The following is a 26784-nucleotide window of genomic DNA, read 5'->3' as shown; positions in this document are numbered from 1 at the left end:
CAGTTCTAACTTCAAGTGAGTCTTCCAAAAAATTTGTAAGATTTAGTTCACTTTGATGTGCTTCATTTTTTCCTCCCGGAGTGGAGACAAGCTGTTTCTTCCCAACCTTCATAGATAAATTTTGTGTTCTAGTTATTGGAGGGAGACTTTCTTCTGGAATTAACAAAATCTCCTTCAAATACTTCCGTACCATTGTTAATGGAGCAATTACACGTGATTTTGGAAAATTAAGAAACCTTAAATTATTCCTCCGCTGCTTATTATCTAGAGTGGTGGAAAGCTTTATGGTCTTGGTTACCAGCTGGCCAGTGGTTCTGAGTCATTTTGCAGTCTCTACTCCTTGGAGTTGGTCTTTTGATTACTCTCTGTTGTTTTGTTCAGTGCCTGCCTTCTTTCTTTACCTTATGCATAAGTCCATGTCATGGTCGATATCGCAAATTATCCCGATCAGATTTGCCTTACCTCTTTAAGGCTCTTAAAAATAATAACAGAAGAGGAAATGTAGGAACGCTGTTCTGAAGCAGGATGAGGTCAGCACACTGACTTCCTAGCCCCTGTGACAGAATGCTGAATCATCCCCTCTCCCCCTTCCTTGTCACAAATTAACCCTTATCTTATTTAAGTAGTCCTTATATGAAAAGATACATCAGCAGACAGGCATTGACTACATGCTGAGTTTGAGGGTGATCACGATGTAAATGCATGTAACTGACTATTCCTATAACCTACCTCAACTCCTATCTGTACCCCTCAATCCCCTTATCCTCTAGGAACCTATCCAAACCAGTAACGTGCTCTGGCCTATCACGGCCTCCGGAAGTGCGTTCCATGTGTCCATCACCCTCTGGGTGAAAAAGAACTTCCTAGCATTTGTTCTAAACCTGCCCCCTTTTAATTTCTCCGAGTGCCCCCTTGTACTTGTGGTTCCCCACAGTGTGAAGAATCTGTCCCTGTCTACCTTTTCTATGCCCTTCAGGATTTTGAAGGTTTCTGTCATGTCTCCTCTAAGTCTCCGCTTTTCCAGGGAGAATAGCCCCAGCTTTTTCAATCTGTCAGCATATGAGAAGTTTTCCATACCCTATCAGTTTAGTCGCTCTTCTCTGGACTCCCTCAAGTACTGCCATGTCCTTCTTGAGGTACAGCGACCAGTACTGGACACAGTACGCCAGATCCGGGTGCACCATTGCACGATACAGTGGCAAGATGACTTCCTTCGTCCTGGCCGTGATACCCTTCTTAATAATACCCAACATTTGGTTTGCTTTCCTTGAGGCCATCACGCATTGTGCCGACGCCTTCAATGTTGTGTCTACCATCACCCCCAGGTCTCTTTCAAGGTTGCTTACCCCTAGCAGTGATCCCCTCACTGAGACTGAGAGGGGACATGATCAAAACATTCAAGTTATTGAAAGGAATTGACTTAGTAGAGAAAGAGAGATTGTTCACCTTCTCCGAGGTGAAGAGAACCAGAGGGCACTCGCTAAAGTTAAAAGGGAATAAATTCCGTACAAATGTAAGGAAGTTCTACTTCACCCAGAGAGTGGTAGAAATCTGGAAAGCTCTTCCAGAGGCTGCTATAGGGGAAAGCACCCTTCAGGGATTCAAGAAAAGGTTGGATAAGTTCCTGCTGGAACAGAACATAAGCAGGTAAGGCTAGACTAAAATAGGGCACTGGTCTTTGACCTAAGGGCCGCCGCAAGAGCGGACTGCTGGGCACGACGAACCACTGGTCTGACCCAGCAACGACAAATCTTATGTTCTTAAGCTTACCTAATTGCAACAGCTGAGGTGGCTGTTGGCCAGTTGCTGGAGGAAAAACTGTATTTTTGTTTACTTTTGAAATTCTTTGCTTTTGTTACTTTTGAAACAGTGGAATTGTTCTGTGTGATACAGGGTGCTTTGAACCTAAACACAAAGTCTGGCCAGTGGCCAAGATTAATAAATCTTTCTAAGAACTTGAACCTTTGGAAGTTTCCTTCTTTTTGCTGGAAAGGGAAATCCTTACCCAAAATGCTGGGGTTTTACCACAACATAGGGAAAATGCTTGAGTACCTGATTGTAAAACCGCTTAGATAACCTTGATAGGTGGTATATAAAATCCTAATAAAACTTGAAAACTTGTCTTAATCAGTGTTAGCTGTAAGATGAAACCTCTGTAAAGAAGCAGCAGTTGGGTTTCAGTAGGTTTTTTTGGGGAGGGGAGGGGTAGAAAGGTGGTATATGAATACCAGTGAGCTATAAGAAAACAGACCTACTAGTCAGGCAAAGTTTTATTGATGACTAGCTGATTACCCGGCGTTGCCCGGATATTTATTTATCCCAAAATGTCCAACCCCCTACATGTCCCACCCCACTATGTCCCACATGTCCCACCCCCCACGTTACCCCCCCCCCACATGTTCCATATGCCCCACCCCCATGTCCCAACCCCCTACCCTCCACATGTCCCAAAGGAATGTCCCTCTCTATGGGGCTGAACTTAGACTTAAACGGCATCGGGAGTGTCGGTATTCATCTCTGCGAGCCCGAAAACTATGGGTTGGACATTAATATCTGTCGCTTTTGATAATTTTAACATATCACCCCCTTCCCACCTCCACAGTATTTTACCCCGTCCCACCTGCACAATATTTTTCCCCAGATAGTAAGTCATATGTGTACCAAATTTGGTTGAAATCTCTCCATGCGTTTCAGAGTTATGCTGAGTATTCATCTGTGAGCCCGAAAACACTATGGGGTAGATACTAAAATCTGTCATTTTCAATCATTTTTACATATCCCCCCTTCCCACCCCCACAGTGTTTGTCCTCAGATAGTAAGTAATGTGTATGTCAAGTTTGGTTGAAATCTGTCCATGCATTGAAGAGTTATGCTGGAACATACATACATACACACACACACATATATTCAACTTATAATGTGAAATATTTGACAAAATGAATACAATACAACTAATGCAAAACTTGATTATAAACAACATTTTTAGTTTCATCTCCAGGAGCAAGAACATATAAATTCTTGGGTGAACCCACCCTTGAGCAAGCAACATAGAGTTGTGGGCCGCGAGACCCCCAGAACATATCACCCCAGGTAGTGAGGGATCTGCATACCAAGTTTCGTTCAAATCGGTCAAGCCGTTTTTGAATTACTGTGAGAATGGCAGCTTTTTACTTTTTTTCCATTGACATGAATGGGTGAAATCTGATGTTCTGTTTGTAGCTCCGCCCACGTGTGCAGGTGGGCCGCGAGACCCCCAGAACATATCACCCCAGGTAGTGAGGGATCTGCATACAAAGTTTCGTTCAAATCGGTCAAGCCGTTTTTGAATTACTGTGAGAATGGCAGCTTTTTACATTTTTTCCATTGACATGAATGGGTGAAATCAGATTTTCTGTTTGTAGCTCCGCCCACGTGTGCAGGTGGGCCGCGAGACCCCCAGAACATATCACCCCAGGTAGTGAGGGATCTGCATACCAAGTTTCGTTCAAATCAGTCAAGCAGTTTTTTAAATACTGTGAGAATGGCAGCTTTTTACATTTTTTCCATTGACATGAATGGGTGAAATCTGATGTTCTGTTTGTAGCTCCGCCCATGTGTGCAGGTGGGCCGCGAGACCCCCAGAACATATCACCCCAGGTAGTTGGAATTACTGTGAGAATGGCAGCTTTTTACATTTTTTCCATTGACATGAATGGGTGAAATCTGATTTTCTGTTTGTAGCTCCGCCCACGTGTGCAGGTGGGCCGCGAGACCCCCAGAACATATCACCCCAGGTAGTTGGAATTACTGTGAGAATGGCAGCTTTTTACATTTTTTCCATTGACATGAATAGGTGAAATCTGATGTTCTGTTTGTAGCTCCGCCCACGTGTGCAGGTGGGCCGCGAGACCCCCAGAACATATCACCCCAGGTTGTGAGGGATCTGCATACCAAGTTTCGTTCAAATTGGTCAAGCCGTTTTTGCGTGATCGCGGCACATATACACACATACATACCTCCGATTTTATATACTGTATATAGATTTAGGGGAATGGTGCAAGGGGCTATAAAAATTGAAAACTTTGGATATATGAATGGCTTAACTGGATGTCTCAATTTGCTATGTGGTTGGGGATGTTTTCATATTATACCATACCATACAGTTTCTTATATACTGCCAAGTTTAGGCAAGGATTCAATGCGGTTTCAACAAAAGTTCAAGAGTATTATGCCTTATATAACGTTTCTTAATATATGTGCTTAAGCGGGCCTTCCAGATATACATATTTCCTTTAAATCCCTGCAGGCTGCCATATATAAGTAGTACCTTTTCTAAAACTGATACATGTATTCAATCTACATCTTTGAATTCATTTTTGTACATATAAATGACAAGTAAGATTTCTAAAATTTACTCCTCTATATGAAAAAAGCTTAGTAAATCAGGTCCTATTTTTGAAAGAATATTCCTTTAAGTGAGTTTTATTGTCATGCTTAATTTTCATTAACATATTTAGGCCCCCATTTATCAAGCTATGTTAGGATTTTTTAATCACAGGCCACTGCAGTAAAAGCTCCGATGCTCATAGAATTCCTATGAAAACATATTCTCATATGAGTGTAGAAGCTTTTACTGCAGCAACCCTCAATTTTAAAAAAACCCTAATGCAACTTGATAAAAGGGTAGAGTTACTAATGTGCATTATTGTGTTAGCATGCTAATGCCATTAATGTGCATTATTAGTGTCTTATACCCATTGAATAAAATGGAATCTGCAATAAAATAATACACATTAATGATCTTGGTGCATGTTAAATATGTAATGAACATTAGTAACTAATTGACAGGTTACTATATTTTTATAGTCCTCAAAATGTATCTTTTTTTACATTGACTATTATATTTGTTCTTATTCAGTTTAATGCCAAGTTAGCAAGAATTCAGCATAAAACAGCAAAATCATATCCAGATACAGCTGGTTTACCTCAGAATATCTACCGGATGGTAAGTTAATTTTTTTTTCATCTTGTATTAATGACACATAGTCATAGGGCATTTATTTGAGATGTAGTTAGTAAGTATGTTGGTGACTTACAAGATCATGAGGGGCATGGAGAAATTGGAGAGGGACAGATTCTTCAAACTTTCGAAAACTACAAGAACGAGATAGCATTCGGAAAAGTTGAAAGAGGACAGATTCAAAACCAATGCTAGGAAGTTTTTCTTATTATGTGGTTTAAAACTGCAGATTCCATTAAAAAATACTTTGATAAAAAAAAAAGAAAGTTTTTCTTCACCAATGGGTGGTGGACACCTGGAATGCGCTTCCAGAGGGCGTGATAGGACAGAGTACGGTATTAGGGTTCAAGAAGGGATTGGACAATTTTCTGAAGGAGAAGGGGATAGAGGGGTACAGATAGAGGACTACTACACAGGTCCTGGACCTGTTGGGCCGCCATGTGAGCGGACTGCTGGGCATGATGGACCTCTGATTTGACCCAGCATATGTTCTTATGACAGTTACAATACAGTAAGGGATGAAACAAAGTGGAACCTCAATCTTTGAGAGCAGTGATGGGAAATGGGGATGGGCATTTGTTTCAAATGAATGCAATTTGTTTGTTTCAGGTTTCCGGGTCTCGCTGTGTCTTTGTCAGGTAGAAACCAACATTTCAGCTACTATGCTGTGGCTTTCTTAGGGTATGCTCTGAAATCTGCAGTGTGACTTTGTAAATAGTGGGTTCACTTACCTGATTAGGAACAGGGCAGTCCACCAATTTGAATTTTGGCAGGAAAGTAAGTTGGTTAGAAATTCAAATTTCTGACCCTGAGAGGACATCTAACCCAGCTCTACATAGAGAACATCTTTAAACCTACCAGAGACTTTTTCCAGTCTATGGACTTCCACAATGACATTCAAATTTCTGACCAACTGATTTTCCTGCCAAAATTCAAATTGGTGGACTGCCCTGTTCCCAATCAGGTCAGTGAACCCACTATTTCCACTGCAATAGGTGAGACATTCTAGACCAGGGATGTCAAATGTCAGTCCTCGAGGGCTGCTATCCAGTTGGGTTTTCAGGACTTCCCCAGTGAATATGCATGAGATCTATTTGCATGTACTGCTTTCATTGTATGCTAATAGATCTCATGCATATTCATTTAGAAAATCCTGAAAACCCAACTGGATTGCAGCCCTCAAGGACCAAAAACTGCAGCTAAAAGTAAAAAAAACCAAAACAAAGGAAAAACTGCAGATACGATGTACAAGGTATGAAACTGATCTTTATTGAAGAAGATTCAATGTAGCATTCAAAAATAAATAAAAAGCTAAATAAAAATATAAAAAATGATTTTCAGGTGTGAGTCCACAAGACCTGACACGGTCCGCGTTTCAGAAAACATGGGCAGCACTTTGAGCTGCTGCTGGATTAGAGGATTCACGCGCCTTACAGGTTTCATTTGGCTTGTCAGGTTCTTTGTGTATTTACCTCACATTTTGACCCCTGAGGAAGGAGTGTTTTCCAAAACATGGATCATACCTGAGAATCATTTTTGATATTTTTATTTACCTTTTTATTTATTTATTTTTGAATGCTACATTTAATCTTCTTCAATAAAGATCATTTTCATACCTTGTACATCGTATCTGCAGTTTTTCCTTTGTTGTGACCCTCAAGGACTGATATTTGACACCCCTGTTCTAGACCATAGGATTATTTCCCCCTAACCTCATGGCCTACAGAAGAGATCCACTCCAGCTTTTTCACTCCGCCTCTAGGGTACTTCACAGGGTAGCTTAGCTCTTTCTCTTCTGCATGCATGGCTGCAGTTCTTGTGTTTCTGTTCTCCCCAATTTTGAGACTGAAGAGGAAGCTGAAAGAGGGGAAATATGCAATTGTGGTAGGAGACTCAATAATGAGAGAAGTGGACAGTCACATAGCAGGAGGGAGAGAGGACCGGCTAGTGACATGTCTCCCAAGGGCAAGAACCAAGGACATCGCCGACAGAATCGAGAAGATCCTGGAAGGAGCTGAGACGGAAGAGACGACAGTGATAATCCACGTTGGAACAAACAATGTCAACAGGAGAAATTACTGTAGGACTACACTAACTGAGCATTTCAAGATCCTGGGAAGAAAACTGAAGCTGAGGATACGGAAGATAGCTTTCTCAGAGATCCTACCAGTACCGAGAGCAGATGTAAAGAGGCAGACCGAGCTACAAGCAATAAACGCATGGCTGAAGAGATGGTGCGAAGAGGAAGGTTTCCACTTTGTGAGGAACTGGACTACTTTTGGGAGAAAAAACAAGCTCTACAGGAGGGACGGACTGCACCTGAGCACGGCAGGAACAAGACTGCTGGCAAATAACGTCAAGAAAGAAATAGACAATGCTTTAAACTAAGAAGAAGGGGAAAGTCGACCTGGCGACGACGCATCGGAAAAGAGTATCAAATGAAGATACTCAGCGGGGAAAAATTAAAAGACAAACTACAGGGGTCCAAGAAACAAGTGAAACTAGAGAACAATAAGAAGAGAAAACAGCAGGAGCTAGAGGGACATGTGGAAATGAAGCAGGTTGAGGATGAAGAAGACGCACCTCAGGAAGAGAAAAGACAGAACGGAACTCAGGGGCTGGCAGCCTGTGAGGGGGAAGGCAAGAGAAACAAACCACAAAGAAAAACAGCAGGGAAAGGGAAAAAAAACAGGGACTTAAATTGCTTATACGCCAACGCAAGGAGTCTAAGGACCAAATTGGGAGAACTGGAAGTCATGGCCAAAAAAGAGAACCTAGACATAATTGGAATCACAGAAACATGGTGGACTGAGGACAATAAATGGGACGTAGTACTACCAGGGTACAAACTATATAGGAGAGACAGGACTTACACGAAGGGTGGAGGCATAGCACTATATATAAAAGGACTCCATTCACTCGGCCAGGATGAATACGGCAACAAAGGCGAAAGGATTAGAATCACTAAGGGTTAAATTGCCAGAAAGAAATGGAGCTGACATAAAATTGGGACTGTACTACCGCCCACCTGGACAACCAGAAGCAATGAGGTGGGAATGCAAAAGCGGGAGTGTGATGGTGATGGGGTCTTCAACTACCCTGGAATAGACTGGAGTATTGGAAACTCCAACTGCACAAGGGAAACAGAATTTCTAGAGACTTTGAGGGACTGCTTCATGGAACAGCTGGTCAAGAAACCAACACGAGGGGATACCACTCTCAACCTAATCCTCAACGGACTAGGGGGACCCGCAAAGAAAGTGGAAGTAGTAGGGCCACTAGGAAATAGCGATCACAACATGATCCAGTACAAATTAGAGGTAGGAACATCAAAAGTGAAGAGAACCTCAGCAACAACGCTCAACTTTAGAAAAGGGAACTACGGTGCTATAAGAAAAATGGTGAGAAAGAAACTCAGAAACAGTTCAAGGAAGATGGAGACTGTAGAGAAAGCCTGGTCCCTACTCAAGAACACGGTACATAAAGCACAAAACCTGTACATCCCCAGGTTTAGGAAAGGGTGCAAAAAAAATCGAACAAAAAACCCGGTGTGGATAACCAATGAAGTGAAGAAAGCGACAGGTGACAAGAAAATATCGTTCAGAAAATGGAAAAAGACCAAACTGAGGAAAACCAGAAGGAACACAAAAAACACCAAAAAGAATGTCACATAGTGGTTAGGAAAGCAAAAAGAGAATACGAGAAACTTCAAAACATTCTTCAAATACGTGAAAGGGAAGCAACCGGCGAGGGAAAAAGTGGGACCGCTGGATGATGGAGACAGAAAGGGAATGATAAAGGAGGAAAAAGAGGTAACTGATAGGTTAAACATGTTCTTCTCATCGGTCTTCACAAGCGAGGACACATCCAATATTCCAGAACCTGAGGAGATCATAAGTGGGGATCAAGATGAAAAACTGGAACAAATAGAGATAAGCCATGAGGATGTCCTCAGACAGATAGATAGATTGAAAAGCAACAAATCACCGGGCCCGGACGGAATCCACCCAAGGGTACTAAAAGAACTAAGTAACGAAATAGCAGAAACACTCCGACAAATTTATAATCTATCCTTGAAAACTAGGGAGATCCCGGAGGACTGGAAAATAGCAAATGTCACACCTATCTTTAAGAAGGGATCGAGGGGTGACCCGGGGAACTACAGGCCGGTAAGCTTAACATTGGTTCCGGGTAAGATAATGGAAGCACTGATAAAGGACAGCATCTGTGAACACATAGAAAAGAATGGACAACTGAAAGTGAGCCAGCATGGCTTCTGCAAGGGAAGGTCGTGCCTAACAAATTTACTGCACTTCTTGGAAGGGATAAACGGCCAGATGGACAAAGGGGAACCCATAGACATCATTTACCTCGACTTCCAAAAAGCCTTCGACAAGGTACCCCTCGAGCGCCTACTTAGGAAGCTGTGGAACCACGGGGTGAGAGGGATGTATACCGATGGATTAAACAATGGTTGGCAGAAAGAAAGCAAAGGGTTGGAGTAAAAGGCAAATACTCGGACTAGCAGTGGGTCACGAGTGGTGTTCCGCAGGGGTCGGTGCTGGGACTGCTGCTGTTCAATATATTTATAAATGACCTGGAAACGGGGACCAACTGTGAAGTTATCAAATTTGCAGATGACACCAAACTCTGCAGCAGAACCACGGAAGAATGTGAAGACCTGCAAAGGGACCTAAAGAAACTGGAAGAGTGGGCAAAAAAGTGGCAAATGCGCTTCAATATAGAGAAATGCAAGGTCATGCATATAGGGAAAAAGAACCCAATGTTCAGCTACACAATGGGGGGGATCATTGCTAGGGGAAAGCAACCTTGAGAAAGACTTGGGTGTGCTGGTGAATACAACAATGAAATCATCGGCACAGTGTGCGGCAGCCTCAAAGAAAGCAAACAGAATGTTCGGTATCATTAAGAAGGGTATCACGACCAGGACGAAGGAAGTCATCATGCCGCTGTATCGTGCAATGGTGCGCCGCATCTGGAGTACTGTGTCCAGTATTGGTCGCCGTACCTCAAGAAGGACATGGCAATGCTAGAAAGGGTCCAGAGAAGAGCGAAGAAAATGGTAAGAGGCATGGAAAACGTTTCCTACGCTGACAGGTTAGAAAAGCTGTGGCTTTTCTCCCTGGAAAAGCGGAGACTTAGAGGAGACATGATAGGAACTTTCAAAATTATGAAAGGCATAGAGAAGGTAGACAGGGACAGATTCTTCAGACTGTGGGGAACCACAAGTACAAGGGGGCACTCGGAGAAACTGAAAGGGGACAAGTTTAGAACCAATGCCAGGAAGTTCTTCTTCACTCTGAGGGTGGTGGACACATGGAATGCGCTCCCGGAGGTTGTGATAGGGCAGAATACGCTAAGGGGTTTCAAAAAAGGATTGGATAAATTCTTAAAGGATAGGGGGATTGAGGGGTACAGATACAAGTAGAAATAGGTTAGGAAGAGTATAGATAGAAGAAAAAGGGGATTATAGGGCTAAGTCAAGGAACACCTGACAGGTCATAGACCTGATGGGCCGCCACAGGTGCAGGCTGCTGGGCGCGATGGACCTCTGGTCTGACCCAGTGGAGGCAACTTCTTATGTTCTTATTTTTAATTCGACAAAATTTCGTCCCTTTCATGATTCTTTCTCGTCTGAAGTTAATTTGAAGCGCTGCCTGCTTGAGAATTCATAGACTTGGTCTGTAGCTGACAGGCTGATCCCTTCGGGTACCTGTTAACCGGATTGCTAATCTTCCTTGGAGCTTAGGGCTGTCCCTGACCTAGTCTCACTCCCTGTTAAGCGGGGAAGGGGGGTGGGTTTGAGCACAGACTTTTCAGCACGCCTAGAGGGCTCAGCGGTGTTCCACAGCATGCAGGCTGTGTTTTTGCGCCTCCGCCCATCCTGGTGCGCAGTCGGTGAAGGCATAGTCAGATAGTGGGTCTGGCCGGCAACCCAAAGATCAGCTTGATGACAGCTTTTCCAGCAGTGTGGCAGTGAATTCTGACTCTGGCTCTTAATCTGGGTTAGAAAGCAGGTGCAGCTTCTGTATCCAGTACAGTAAGAGGAGCTGACAGGCTCCAATGACGATTTTCTAACTTTCAGTTCGAGGGGTTTTCTTGGGTTTCTAGTGATCCTCTGTGTTCCCTCCTACCTGAAACATCCTAAAATTGGCATTTTTTTAATTTCGGCGGCCAACTTGGATTTTCAGCAATCTTTTTTTCAACTTCTCCCTGCTTCTTCAATCTTCGAATTTCTGGCAGGAAAACTGCTGGGATGGAGTCCTCAGGGTCTCCTAATTTGGATTCATGCAAAATTTGTGCCAGATTTGCCATACGATGCAATTGGGGGGGGGGTATCCTGTGGATTAGCCTCCCCTTCATAGAAGCAGCTGATCCCACACTTAGCTACACCATCGGGGTGGCCACCTGTATTTTCGGGGCTTGGTTCTGTAGCTTCGTCAGCCAACCGAGAGATGGACCCTCCACAGCCTAAGGAACTAAATTAAACCTTAAGCTTATTCAGTCAAACCTGGTTTGCGAGTAATGCAGTTTGCGAGTGTTTTGCAAGACGAGCAAAACATTCTCGCAAATCGTGACTCACAAACTGAGCATTGACTTGATTTGCGAGCACCCCTCCGCTCGAACTGGCATCGTTGCCCTGCCCGCGAATGCCCCCCCCTCCCGAGAACCAGCATCACAACCCCCCCCCCCTGCTGGAAGCAGCATCCCCCGCCCGTCCAAACAAGCCCCTTACCCCATCTGGCACCGGCACGCAGTACCAACCCACAGGACATGCCGGTGCCAGTGAATGAAGATCCCGCCTCTTGCCTGGGCTGGGCCTTGAACATCTGTGCATGCTCAAGGCCTTCTGGCTGTCGTTCTCTCCGGGAATCTCTACATATGTATGTTTACATATACATTATACATATATTCCTAAATTCTATATAAAGTCCACCTAAAGTTAGGTGCCTATGTTAGTGCATCTAGCCGATGTAGGCACCTACATGAATTAATTGGCATTAATTGGACTTAATTGAAAGTTAGGAGCACAGCTTGGTAAGTGCAGAGCACAAAGTGGTATGTGCCTAGACCAAAATGAGCATGGTTAGGGGCATATCATGGATGTGTTTTTTGGGTTATGTGCCTGTTTTTGACTTGGGCATCATTGTGCACCTAACTTAGGTGCACACATTTAGGCCAAGAAAACCCTGGCATAAATATGGTGCACCTAAAAGTTGGGAAGCTTAGCAATGCCTAACTCTGCTTAGGTAGTGCTAAGCATGATTCTATACAGTGTGCTTAACTTTTATAGAATCATGCTTAGCACCACTCTATTCGCACTGTTTTTTTAGGCAACCTATATAGAATCAGGGCCATAGGGATTAATATTGAGTCTGTGCAGTCAGTATTTTTTTAAGCACCAGCTACCATGGGTTTAAAAAAATACATATTCTGGATATAAGCTGTCATCAAATTTCTGGAATCAGTATTGACCAGTGGTGCTATCAAGTTAGCTGTGATATTCGGACTACTAAGAGGATAAAGTTAGGACAGCCTTTTTGCTGTCCTAACTTTATCCCATTAGCAGTCCATATATTGCTACTAAATGAATAACTAGTTTGCCTATGGACAAAACTGGGTGGTCAAAGGAGATATTTTGTGATACTGTCTGGTTAGTGCTGCTGAATATATCTCTTACCAGCACTTGCCTGGTTAGCAGCACCTGCTGATCCAATCAGTGCTGATATTAGGAATCTCTGGAAATGGAAATAATTAGAAATGTCTAATCTTGATAACCTGCTTATTGACAGTAACCTGCTTATTGACAGTTCCTGAATCAAGTATGCTAAGCTAAATATACTTTGTATGGGATTCTCTCAAACAAGACTGATTTGTAACAATAGTAATTAGAAATAGCCCTGCTCAAAGAATAAACAAAATTAAGCGACCTTGATGTTTGCTCTATTTACTGGAAAACTGGTTTTCTGTAGGAATAGCCTCAGATGCTCTTGATAACCAACACCATTGGAAAATTAAGAATTCTGGCCATTGATATGCTACCCATTTATCAACGGACTCTTCATATTACCCATTTCATATTAATAGGCTTACACCAGTTCTGATTCACTCATAAAGAGACTCCTCAAGCACATAAATTAGTGGCCAACCAAAAATGTAACTAAAGAATGTTTACTTTTTGAACTTTTAAATTGTTTGTTCTTTTTGTGTACTTTTTAAAAAATGTTTATTTTGCTATTTTAAAATGATCTTTATATTCCTTTGCTTGTTATTTTGACTTGTCTTTGTTCTTCTTTTCATCTAGCATTTTCCTGTTGTTCCATCCTTGCAGTCACTATTCTTTTCCCTCACACTGTTTTTCTCTTCTTTGCTCTTTCCTACAGCATTTATTCTTCACTTTCACTTTTCTCTCCTTTTCTAGTTTCTCTTTTCCTATGTGACCTTGATGCAGGGGGCAATCCCAGGTCCTCCAGCTTTGAGCCTGAGGCAGCTGAAGTCTGTCTCCTCCTCCCCATCCCCCTTGACCAGCTATAATGCTTGTCTCTCTTCAGATCATTAGGCACCCAGGGAATTTTCCATCTCTTATTTTATCAGGGGCTTCCAAATGTCCTTAAAGCACATTAGTTTTGCTGGCTAAGGTAAGTTTATTATGTGTATGGAAGATGAGTAAAATCTGAGAATAATAATTGTCTCCTCCTAGCAAATTTCTAGTTCACAATGCTGTTTATTTTGCTAGTAAAATGGACTTGGTTGGCTCCCTTCACTGTAACTTCTTTTGCAATAAGTCAGTATTCCACTGTAGAGTTATACTCTCTTTCACTAGGAATTTGCTATTATGTATCTTCTGCAAAGTAAACTTTAACCCAAAAAGAATGTACTGTATCTTCGTACTGTTTTCTAACTTTTAACTAATGCAAGTGATATTTCTCTTGATGTAGAAGCTTCAGCATTTGCAAGAGGAAAAAAACAAGGAAATTGAAATTCTCCGTCGCACCATTAGAGATTTAGAGCAGCAAATCAGAGATGACCAGGGTTCCCATCTGAAACGCAAACAATTTTGAGAATGGCCAGTGTGGCTTCTGAACTCTTATTATTGAATCTGTGGCATCACAAATTTGCAAAGCTGTATAAAAGATATAGGGGTTAGTTTTCAAATGGAATTATACATTTACTGTGGTGGCAGTCATCCCATAATGCATATATTCAGAGATGCTGATTGTACATTTAGGGCTCCTTTTACTAAGGTGCACTAGCATTTTTAGCGCACGCAGCAGATTAGCGCGCACTAACCCTGCACTATGCAGCTAGAACTAACGCCAGCTCAATGCTGGATTAGTGTCTAGCGTGCAGCATTGTAGCGCACGCTATTCTGCGTGTTAATGCCCTAACGCAGCTTAGTAAAAGGAGCTCAGAGTGGCACTGAAAATTACTGCATAGTTAAAAAAAAAGGATGGGGAGAATAATCAAGAAGCAATCTTTGAGTGTCATTTTTATTGTAATTTTCCATGATTATTTCATACATATACCATCTTTTATGTGTCTTTCACTACCTCCTATCTTATTTACTTTTACCATATAAAATATTCAGGTTTTGTAGGAATCAGTTTGCCTATAAACTTTCATTGAATATGGCATATACTTTCAGTTGCTCTATTCTTTTCTTTCTTTCCAACAAAACAATTTTATGTGTATTATTTTGTTTCAAACCTCAAAACAAAGAAACTAAGATTACCAAAATTAAGTAAGCCAGCAGTAGTTCTAAAAACCATTTAAACAAGCTTGGGGAAGAAGAATCGAAGAATCAAAGAAGTAAGACTAACAAGAATAAACAGACAATAACAGTAGGAAATGGGCATTAACAAACAATACTAATCCAAAATAGAAGAATGGCTACTATTAAATATACAGCAAGTAATCCAGTCTATGGTACGTGATACATAGAAAGCCAAATATTTTAGCAAAGAAGTTATACAAAATCAGTAACTAAAGAAGAAATATAGAGATTTTAAAAAAGGATATTCAAAACTAACTGAACCTGTTACACTCTAGAACCATTTCTTCTTATGGCTAACCAACCAGAGCAGATGAAACATTTGACTTCACAAGTTGTCTGTGAAGTCACTGTTGCAACTTATAAGAACTAAGCTACAGTCAGCAGTGGCATAACCAGACAGCCAAGTTTGGGCAGGCCCTTCCTTACTACTACTGCTTATCATTTCTATAGCGCTGCTAGACATATGCAGCGCTGTGCATTAGAACATTCAAGACATGGTCCCTGCTCAGAAGAGCTTACAATTTACTCAACAAAATGAAAAATAAGGAGGTTGGGGAGTTCATCAAGCATAAATGCCTTACAGTGAGTGGCATGAGAGAGACCTGCATGCAATGGAAGCAATGCATGCAAATCCCTCCCATGCCCACTTACAGGGGGCATCCCGAACACCTAACTGACTTGAGTGTGTCCTGAGGACTGGACTGAGAATCCCTGCTCTAGATCATTCAGTCCCAAGTAACACACAGCACTTTATAGTAACTGATAACATCGGTTCACATTGTACTTAAAAAATCAACCTCTCAATGAAGATTTTCTGAAGTTAAGATTTTAAAAAACAAACAACCAGAAATTAAACAATAACCACCACTGTCGCTATCCATATAAAATCAAAAGTATTATCAGTTTCTCCACTTTGCTAGTCCTTACGGTGCCAATTCAATCAATGCTGTAAACCTGAATCTAATGACCAACTAAGGTTAGGGAGGAGGGTTAGAAAGGGGAGAAAGAATAGGAATAACAACTTGGAGATTTAGTGGCAATCGGGCAATATTGTACAAAACAGGTCGTCTCACATTTTCTCTGAAAGCCACTATAACAAAGTCAGTTCTTTAATAAAACCTTAAGAAGTATAGAGGCAAAAGGGTCTGCCCTCTGAAAACAAGCCAAGAAATCATAAGTACTGTGCCAGGTCATTCCAAACAATCAGAGGGAAGGCATGTGGGTTGGCCACTGGCAGTGTGTAAGATCTGCTACTGGTTGCCTATAGCTGCTGGGTGGACCAGCCTGAGCCCAAACTGAATCAGAGAAGATTTGGTTGTCCATGTTGATTTTAAGCTATATGGCTGAATATAGAAGAGGATTGGTTTTCTAGTGTACTATGGATCAATTTAAATGTTTTATATATCTGCATTGAACATAAATTTCAGTATGCTAATACTGTACTTTGAATTCTTGATGTTGAACTAATTCTAAATATTACAAGATGTTTATGTACTTTTCCTTTTTCAAGACAGTAGTTAATAAAAAGTGGTTGTCATCTTTAGTATTAATCTTTTATGCATTGCAAAATATCAAACAGAAGCCCCTAGGTTATAGTTTATGCTTCTGCCATCATTGATGCAAAGAACACTTTAGGATACACTAAAGAAACATATAATCAGCTGTTGCAATTACCTGTTGTGAATGACATGTCCCTTTGCTACTTTTGAAACACTTGACTGTTGACAGGAATTTTTGCAATGAAACATCTTTGCCGAATTCACTAAAATATCAGAATGCTCTGTCTTTTTGGTGTTGAAATTATGCAATCTTTTAATTTATATCAAATATTATGAAAACTGAATGCATTTGCTCTTGGTAAACTTTTTTGTGGGGTTTGGTTTTTTTTCAGAAAATCCTGGGCAAATTAAAACAAATTTTCATAGACTTAAAAGTTTATTGTAAGTCCTGTCATTGTCAAGTGCCATTCACTTTTGGTCACTTTCAGCCAGCAGGGAATTCTGCTGTTTCTGTAGGCAGCTCTTCATTAGGTTGGTCTGAGATTTGTGAACGTCAAGCAGCTGCAAATGAACGTCACTGTCAAGTTTCAGGTACATTCTCAGACAGTTGCTCACGTCACTTTCAAGAGGATGGAAGCATACCATTACACTGTCAAGCAACTGCATTTTCTGAGTCTTCAAATAACAAGTGCCGTCAGTGTCAGCATCAGCTAGAGACAGCTAATCCTGACACCTCTTGCCAATCTCAAAGAAATAGTTTCTTTCAGCTCTTTACTTTTTTTCAACGTCTCCTATGTATAGGAATCTCCTCTACTTCTCTTTGTGGAGCAGTTTCTACTATTTCTTTTTGTGGAAAAGTTTCCCCAGCCTCTTGGCTACTTGCATGCCTATGCCTGTTGTAACCTATCACTCTATTATGGCGCTTACTATCAGTATGCAGTCTAACAGCTTGTTGATTTTGATTTTTTGGAACATGGTTCTTGTCGTGATGCAGGTGTCTATGTCCATGTCCCTTGTGCTCACTTGGATCATCTGGTTGATAGTGTGTGGTGGTTGATTCAGCTGGCTGTACCTTTTCTGCCTTTTGGCATGCATTTTCCACAACTGGTGTCTAAAAATTCAAACAATATTAATAATACAATTAAATAAATCCCAGTACTTTATTTCCCTAGTATCATGTTTTAAAAATACTGTTTCATTGATATGTCCTAATTTCTCAAATGTTAATATGCTTGATGTAACAGCCTTTAAAAAAAGGTAAATAATTAAATGTTCATTTTGAGAAACATTGCAGCAGTCACTCAATCCACTAAATGGAACAAATAGTCTTAACAAAAGAAAAATCCAAAATAAACCAGGATGCCAAGAGCCTGTAAATATGTCAATATTACTTCTTGTGTAAAAGGCATACGAGTCATGAACCAGTGGGTTATTCTCCTTTACTCGCGATTTTGTAGAAGGCATCATCTACTCCTCCTGCATCTCTGGGCTGTGCCCTAGCTCCTGTTTTTCCTTCTACAAGCGGGTTGGGAAAGTGTTTTTCTGATCTACTGTGATTTTATTTATTTATTTTAGTATTTATAGACCACTTACAGCCTATGGGGCTCATAATAAAAAAACATGAAACATCCAAAAAGGGGCCTAAACCAGTACTTGGACGATCAAAAAGCCAGATCGTCCAAGTACCGATAATCAAAGCTGGTTTTAGACGTATCTAAACCAGCTTAGGCCTTTCCCCTGCCTCTAAATGCCTAGAGCGAAAAGAGGCATTTTTAGAGGAGGGTAAAGGGCAAGAGGTAGGCCGACTTAGACTTACCGTATTTTCACATAGATAACGCGCACCCGTGTAAAACGCGCACACGGGTATAGCGCGCAAAAAACACATTTATGTACAGAAATTTTTATATACCGCGCACACCCGTATACCGCGCATGCTGCCCGACTCTCCCGTCACCGCCTGACTCTCCTTTCGCCCGCCCCGACTCTCCTCTGGCCACCCCGACTCTCCTTTCGCCTGCCCGACTCTCCTCTCCCCCTTGAAGTCCTGTCCCCACCCTGAAAGCCTGATGCCCCCCCCCGAAGTCCGATTCACCCCCCCAGGACCGCTCGCACCCCCACCCCGAAGGACCGCTCGCACGCACTCCCACCCGCACCCCCACCCTGAAGGACCGCTCGCACCCCCACAGCCTCCCGACCCCCCCATCATGTAGAAGCTCCTACCGGTGTCCTGCTGCTTCCTCTTAGCGGTCCCGACTCCCCGACACGATCGGGGCAAGAGGGAGCTCAAGCCCTCTTGCCCACCCGACTCCCCGACACGATCGGGGCAAAAGGGAGCCCAAGCCCTCTTGCCCCGCCAACTCCCCGACAATATCGGGCCAGGAGGGAGCCCAAGTCCTCCTGGCTCTTGCGAACCCCCACCCCCCCCCCCCCCCACTAGTTGTTCGGGCCAGGAGGGAGCCCAAACCCTCCTGGCCACGGCGACCCCCTACCCCCACCCCGCACTACATTACGGGCAGGAGGGATCCCAGGCCCTCCTGCCCTCGACGCAAACCCCCCTCCCCCCAACGACCGCCCCCCCCAAGAACCTCCGACCGCCCCCCCAGCCGACCCGCGACCCCCCTGGCTGACCCCCACGACACCCCCACCCCCCTTCCCCGTACCTTTGTATAGTTGGCCGGACAGAAGGGAGCCAAACCCGCCTGTCCGGCAGGCAGCCAACGACGGAATGAGGCCGGATTGGCCCATCCGTCCCAAAGCTCCGCCTACTGGTGGGGCCTAAGGCGCCTGGGCCAATCAGAATAGGCCCGGGAGCCTTAGGTCCCTCCTGGGGGCGGGGCCTTGGGCACATGGTAGTCGTACGGTAGTCGTACAGCAAGTACACCCAAAAACTTGAGCAGGTTGCCCAGTCGGAACTTATACGTTTTGACTTAAACCAAGTCAAAACAGGTATAAGTTCTGAAAAGGGGCCACTGAGCTGATCGCGGCTACCGCGATCATCTCAGTAGCCCCGGCAACCTGTCCACCCCCCACCGCAACAATCGCGGCAGGAGAGATGCCTCATCTTCCCTGCTGTGATTTCGATCACCCCACCCCGCAATTGCCACAACCCGCGGCAGGAGAGATGCCCAATCTCTCATTGCGATTCATGGCAGTTTGGGGGGAGTGGTGATCGCAGCAGGAAAGATGCCCAATCTCTCCTGCCACAATCCACCTCCCACCCCGAACCAATACCAGCAGGAGAGAGTCCAACCCCTCCTGCCGAGGTGCAAGCCCCATAACCCCCCACCCCCTTAAAATACAGGCAGGAGGGATCCCAGGCCCTCCTGCCCACAACGCACCCCCACATGACTGAACCCCCAAGCCCATCCTCCCAGCAGGCTCGCCATCCTCCGAATGGCAGACCTTAGGGCATGATTGGGCCAGGCTCCTAAGGCCCCACCCATAGGAGGGGCCTTAGGCGCCTGGGCCAACCGGAATTGGCCAAATTGCCTTAGGTCCCTCCTGTGGTCGGGGCCTTAGGCACATGGGGCTAACCCAGCCCATGTGCTTAAGGCCCCACCCACAGGAGGGGCAATCGGGCCAGTTCTGGTTGGCCCAGGCGCCTAAGGCCCCTCCATTCGGAGTCCATCCAACTAATGTAGGTGAGGGGGTGGTTGGGGGGTTGCAGGGTTTGGGGGGGCAATCAGAGGTTCGGGGGGTAGTCATGGAGGGGCATCATAGGCAGGAGGGACTGGGATCTCTCCTGCCCATATTTTAAAGGGGGGTGGGGGGGTTGCCGTGAGCAGGAGGGGTTAGGCTCCCTCCTGCCCGTATTTTAAGGGGGGGTGGGGGGGTAGCGGGGCTTACGCCTCGGCAGGAGGGGTTGGGCTCCCTCCTGTCGGTATTGATTCGGGGGTGGGGGGTAGATCGTGGCAGGAGAGATTGGACATCTCTCCTGCCGCTATCGCAATCACCCCTTGGCCCGAACTGCCATGAGCCATGGCAGGAGAGATTGGGCATCTATCCTGCTGCAGGTCGCAGCAGTTCAGGGGTGGGGCGATCACGGCAGAGGAGATGAGCCATCTCTCCTGCCACGATCGTTGCGGGGGGGGGGAGGGGTGGATTCTGTAACCGGTGTTGTTTTTGACAGATGCCGGTTATAGAATCCAGCTTTTAGACAAAGGACTGGCCCCTCCTTCGCCTTTAAGGTCTTGTTTTGGGCGTTTGGGACTTAGCCTTTTTTTGGTTGATAATGTGTTGTAAGTTTAGACATAGTGGTGGTCTGGGCATTTAAACTGCTGAACGTAGAGGTAGGCCATTCTCCAAAAAACCCTCATTTTGGACATTTTTTTTGAGAATGGACATTTTCCCTGCTGCTACTTTCAGCGTTTAGGGACTTAGACTTTTTTTAAAATTATGTCCCTTTGGGTGGTTTATATTCAGGTACTCAAGCATTTTTCCTCTATCTAATGTACCTGGGGCAATGGGGGATTAAATGACTTGCCCAGGGTCACAAGGAGCAGAATGGGATTTGAAACCACAACCTCAGGGTGCTGAAGCTGTAGCTCTAACATATTCAGGTCTTCATCTGAACTGTGAGGCTTGTAGTGCTCCAGAGGTTCCCAGTTTGACTGGGGCAGCTGTGCCTGGGAGAAGACACAAACTCTTTGGTCAGAAGTCTGTAGCCAGGAGGGCAACCCTTTTACAGGGAACTTACCTGGCCAGCCCTCCCTAACACTTTGCTGGCTCAAGTACCATTTCCCTGTTTTTTACTGGAGCTTGAGTACAGGCTGTGTGGCCCCATGTTGGTCCATATATCTGGACTACAGACATTGGAGAACACCATAAAAGGCAAAGCAGTCAGGATTTTCTTGACTCAGTTAATGCCACAGCAGTGGCCTTTGGCAATAGGCAGGGAGGCACGAAGGGATGAGACTCACGGTAGGGAAGAAGATTAAGAAGAGGATAAGCACTGTAAAAACGCTAGAGCAAGCTTGGTCCTTTTTTAAGGACACAGTTACCGAGGCACAAAATCTATATATACCGCGTATCAACAAGGGATCCAAGAGGAAAAAAGAACAAAAAACTGGTGTGGCTCTAGAGGTAAAGGAAGTGATCAGAGACAAGAAAACTTAATTTAAGGAATGGAAAACGTCAAAAACGGATGAAAACTGGAACAAGCACAAACAACATCAACACAGGTGCCATAAGTCGGTAAAAGGGGCCAAAAGAGACTACGAGGAAAAAATAGCCAAGTAGGCGAAGAACTTCAAGCCGTTCTTTTGATATATTAAGGGGAAACGACCTGCAAAGATGGGGGGCGCACCATTGCACGATACAACGAAGGAAGTCATCATGTCGCTGTATCGTGCAATGGTGCGCCCCCATCTGGAGTACTGTGTCCAGTACTGGTCACCATACCTCAATAAAGACATGGCAATACTTGAGGGAGTCCAGAGAAGAGCGACTAAATTGGTAAGAGATATGGAAAACCTTTCATAAACTGACAGGTTAGAAAAGCTGGGGCTCTTCTCAATGGAAAAGCGGAGACTTAGAGGAGACATGATAGAAACCTTCAAAATCCTGAAAGGCATAGAGAAGGTAGACAGGGACAGATTCTTCAAACTGAAGGGAGCCACAAATACAAGGGGGCACTCAGAGAAATTGAAAGGGGACAGGTTTAGAACAAATGCTAGGAAGTTCTTTACTCAGAGGGTGGTGGACACATGGATCGCGCTCCCGGAGGATGTGGTAGGGCAGGGCACGCTACAGGGGTTCAAAGAAGGTTTGGATAAATACCTACAGGATAAGGGGATTGAGGGGTACACATAGACATAGAGATAGGTTTAGGAAAGGCAGGGACAGATAGACGTAGAGATAGGTATGGGAAAGGCAGGGACACTTAGCAGGTCATGGACCTGATGGGCCGCCGCGGGTGCGAGCTGCTGGGCGCGATGGACCTCTGGTTTGACCCAGCGGAGGCAACTCTTATGTTCTTATATTAAAGGAAGTGGTGGGACCATTGGATGACCATGGAATAAAGGGAGCGCTAAAGGAGGACAAAGCAATCGCTGACAAACTGAACACATTTTTTTGCATCTGTATTTACCGAAGAAGATGTACATAGCATACCGGAACTCATCAAGCTATATGCTGGAAATGAAGACGGAAAGCTGACAGGATTGATGGTCAGTCTAGAGGAGGTATGTAGGCAGATTGATAGGCTTAAGAGCGATAAATCCCCGAGACCGGATGGCATTCATCTGAGGGTCATAGCTGAAAGGGACCATAGCTGAACTGCTTCAACTAATAGCCAATCTGTCGATCAAATTGGGAAAGATTCCGGAAGACTGGAAGGTGGCGAATGTTACACCGATCTTCAAGAGAGGTTCAAGGGGAGATCCAGGGAACTACAGACCGGTGAGTCCGACCTCGGTACCGGGAAATATGGTAGAGTCACTGATAAAGGACAGCATCATTGATCACCTCGACGGACACGGGCTGATGAGGACCAGTCAGCACAGTTTTAGCAAAGGCAGATCGTGTTTGACGAACTTGCTGCACTTCTTTGAGGGAGTAAACAGACAGATAGACAAGGGCGATCCGGTCGACATTGTATATCTGGATTTTCAGAAGGCGTTCGACAAGGTTCCGCATGAATGATTACTTCGGAAAATTGCAAGCCATGGAATTGAGGGTGAAATACTCACGTGGATTAAAAACTGGCTGGAGCATAGGAAACAGAGAGTGGGGGTAAATGGACAATACTCAGACTGGAAAAGCATCACCAGTGGGGTGCCGCAGGGCTCGGTGCTTGGACCCGTGCTCTTTAACATCTTTATAAATGATCTGGACATAGGTACAACGAGCGAGGTGATTAAATTTGAGGATGAAACTAAGTTATTCAGAGTAGTAAAGACGCAGGGGGATTGCGAAGATCTGCAACGTGACATAATCAAGCTCGAGGAGTGGGCATTGACATGGCAGATGAGGTTCAATGTGGATAAGTGTAAAGTGATGCATGTCGGTAACAAAAATCTCATGCATGAATACAGGATGTCCGGGGCAGTACTTGGAGAGACCTCCCAGGAAAGGGACTTGGGAGTTCTGATCGACAAGTCAATGAAGCCGTCCACACAATGTGTGGCGGCAGCAAAAAGGGCAAACAGAATGCTAGGAATGATAAAGAAGGGGGATCACGAACAGATCAGAAAAGGTTATCATGCCGCTGTACCGGGCCATGATACGCCTTCACCTGGAGTACTGCGTCCAGCACTGATCGCCGTACATGAAGAAGGACACGGTACTACTCGAAAGGGTCCAGAGAAGAGCAACTAAGATGGTTAAGGGGCTGGAGGAGCTGCCGTACAGTGAAAGATTAGAGAAACTGGGCCTCTTCTCCCTCGAACAGAGGAGATTGAGAGGGGACATGATCGAAATATTCAAGGTACTGAAGGGGATAGACTTAGTAGATAAGGACCGGTTGTTCACCCTCTCCAAGGTAGGGAGAACAAGAGAGCACTCTAAAGTTGAAAGGGGATAGATTCCGTACAAACATAAGGAAGTTCTTCTTCACCCAGAGAGTGGTAGAAAGCTAGAACGCTCTTCCAGAGGGGAAAACACCCTCCAAGGATTCAAGACAAAGTTAGACAAGTTTCTGCTGAACAAGAACGTGCGCTGGTAGGGCTAGTCTCAGGGTGCTGGTCTTAGACCAGAGGGCCGCTGCGTGAGCGTACTGCTGGGCATGATGGACCACTGGTCTGACTCAGCAGTGGCAATTCTTATGTTCTTATTATTACTAAGAATGTTATAATGTGGAGGATAGCAATAACCACCTCAGAGTAGTTCTTCTGCATTAAGGCCGAATGCTCAAGAGCCATGCAAGAAGCCTAAAGCCTTTCAGATCCTCCAAGGCAGCAGGACCCTACAAAGCAGAGTCAGTTGCAGTAGCAGTTTGAGACACCTGTCCCTCTTTAGATGAACCAGATCTGCGTACCACAGCCAACGTGGCCAATCTGGAGCACCCAGGAGCAGTAACCCTGGATGGTTCGCTATTCTTCAAATGACCCGGCCCACCGTGTTCCACGGGGGAAAAAATGTACAACAGCCCTTTCTATGGGCACTGTTGTACTAGAGGGTCCATGCCAGTGCTTTTGGGCAAGAAGCTTTGGCTGAAGAATTGAAATACTTATGTTGATTGCTGATGCCAACAAATCAAATGTCAGGTGCCCCCATTGACGCACAATGCTGTTGAAAGCCCTCTAAGATTGAGCTCATTCCCGAGTCAAGGGTCTGTCAGCTGAGATAGTCAGCCTGCACATTGTCCACTCCCGATGTGTGTGCTGCTGATAGTGCTTGGAAATGGACTGCCACCCAGTGAAAACAACTGGGCCTCTGTCTCTGCGGTATAGTTTGTATCCCGGTAGCACAGTGTCCCAGATGTTTTCCTCAGTCCACCATGTTTCCGTGATGCCTATGATGTCAATGTTATCTTTTTGTGCTATGGCTTCTAATTCACCCATCTTATTTGTAAGGCTCCTTGCGTTTTTGTACATACACTTGAGTTTGCAGCTTTTTCCTTTCTTGCATTTCCTTCCCTCTTGTGTCTTTTTCGATCTCTCTTGCCTGTAATCCGGTGAGTCTTTCCCTCTATCTTCTTGCACGGTATTCTCTGGGTTTACTGGTTCCTGAACCATCGACTCTCTCTCTCTGTCGACTGTCGGCTTTTCCCTTCTTCCTAGTTTAAAAACTTGTCCACTTCTCTCTTGATGTTGCTTGCAAGTAGCCTCGTTCCGTCTCTGCTGAGGTGGAGTCCATCCTTCCTGTAGAGCTTGCTCTTCCCCCAGAACGTTGTCCAGTTGCGCACAAAGTGGAATCCTTCTTCCTCACACTAGCGCTGTATCCACATGTTGACTGCTTGCAGCTCCATCTGCCTCTTCTCATCTGCCCTGGGTATTGGCAGGATCTCCGAGAATGCTATCCTCTGCGTTCTGGTCTTCAGCTTCCTTCCTAGCATCCGGAACTGGTCCTTCAGTACTTCCCTGTTGTAGTTCCTATTGCTCACGTTGTTCATCCCCACATGGATCACCACTGCCGTATCTTCTTCTTCCACACTGTTGAGGTTCCTGTCGATGTGGCTCACTATGTCTTCTAACTTGGCTCCCGGTAGGCAGGTCACCAGCCGATCAAGTCTTCCTCCCGCTATGTGGCTGTCAACTTGTCTGATGATGGAGTCGCCCATAACGATTGCTGTCCTCTCTATCTTCTTCTGATTCTCCAGCCTCAGGTCCATGTCCCTGGTGTATGTCCATCTCTCCTGCCGCAGGTCCGTATCCTTTGTTCTCGCTACTGTATCACCAATTTCTTCCTGGTGGTTATTTGTCAGGTGGTCCATACTCTCTGTAGGTGTCTTTCGGCAGTTCCACTGTTGCTGGTGATTTTCCACGGCCTCCCTGTATGCCTCCTCTATGAACTTCTCCAGCTCTCGGACTTCTTCCTCGATGGTGTCTTCTGTCTTGTTCTCTGCTTCCTCTGTCTGGACGTTCTCTGCATCTCTGTCTCCCTCCTCCCCTGCTTGAAGTGCATCCAGTTCCAATATTCTGCCCTCCAGGAGTCTGACTTGTCTCTTCAAGCTCTCCAGTTCTCCGCATCGGGCGCATACGTAAGACCGCCTCCCAGAGGGGAGGTAGTCATACATATGGCAGACGATGCAGAAAACTGGGTAGCTCAACATCTTGCTTCCGTCTGCTGCTTCCATTGCTGTCTGCTTGCCGGTCTGCTGCGGATGCCTTCTGGGTCTGCTGTGGTTGCGCCTGCTCTTTTATCTGCTTTTTCCCCCCTTTTGTTCTCTCTGCCTTTCTCTGTAGCTGCTTTTCTCCTGCTTAGAGTCAGATCAACTCTGCTCCATTGGCCCCTCCCCTTTTAAGGCGGTGCTTCTGTGGTGGATGTCGGGGGGTGAGTGGAGCTAACTCTCACCGATTCCCCTCTTGGCCTCCTGCCTCTGCTTCTCTCTCCTGCACTTTTATCTGCATTTTTCCCCCTTTGGCTTCTCTCTCCCTCTGCCTCTCTCTGTAGCTGCTTTTCTCCTGCTCTCTCCCGCCCTATTGCAAAGTTCTTGGTGGTTTACATATGTTACTAACTTTATAGTTAATAACTTTATACAAACAATGATTAGAAATACAGTACTCTAAATAGTACTAAAATTGTACAATAAAAATACTAAAATTGTGCTATAATATTCTATAATTATACAGTAAAATAAGATACAATTTGCTAAAATACAGTGAAAACCTCAAGAACCTTCTGGCTTTAAGATCTAGCATCCTGTTTGCTTTTTTGGCTGCAGCCGCCGCACATTGAGCAGAAGGTTTCATCATATATTGTCTACGATGGGTATCACCCAGAAGGTTTCACCCATATATTGTCTACGATGGGTATCATCGTAGACAAAGCACAGTTACTTACCGTAACAGGTGTTATCCAGGGACAGCAGGCATATATTCTCACATGTG

At 44.6% G+C, this 26784-nt stretch overlaps 2 protein-coding genes across 3 annotated transcripts in view; one reads left to right on the top strand and one right to left on the bottom strand.

Moving 5' to 3' along the window:
- CCDC152 (coiled-coil domain containing 152) overlaps positions 1-14267 on the top strand; it is a 71521-nt gene extending 57254 nt beyond the window's left edge. Inside the window, exons 4-5 of the mRNA XM_033934577.1 lie at positions 4898-4984; positions 13960-14267. Coding sequence (XP_033790468.1) covers positions 4898-4984; positions 13960-14082 — 210 coding nt within the window. The 3' untranslated portion in view covers positions 14083-14267. The remainder of the gene's footprint in view (positions 1-4897; positions 4985-13959) is intronic.
- Positions 14268-14579: 312 nt separating this feature from the next.
- SELENOP (selenoprotein P) overlaps positions 14580-26784 on the bottom strand; it is a 60714-nt gene continuing 48509 nt past the window's right edge. For both annotated transcript variants that reach the window (XM_033932015.1, XM_033932024.1), the window contains exon 5: positions 14580-17405. In XM_033932015.1, coding sequence (XP_033787906.1) covers positions 17076-17405 — 330 coding nt within the window. In that variant the 3' untranslated portion in view covers positions 14580-17075. The remainder of the gene's footprint in view (positions 17406-26784) is intronic.

This window comes from Geotrypetes seraphini, chromosome 1, assembly GCF_902459505.1.
Source record: "Geotrypetes seraphini chromosome 1, aGeoSer1.1, whole genome shotgun sequence".
Classification (NCBI taxonomy): domain Eukaryota; kingdom Metazoa; phylum Chordata; class Amphibia; order Gymnophiona; family Dermophiidae; genus Geotrypetes; species Geotrypetes seraphini.
Note: the sequence above shows the minus strand (reverse complement) of the source record. Positions and strands in the feature narration are given on the sequence as shown.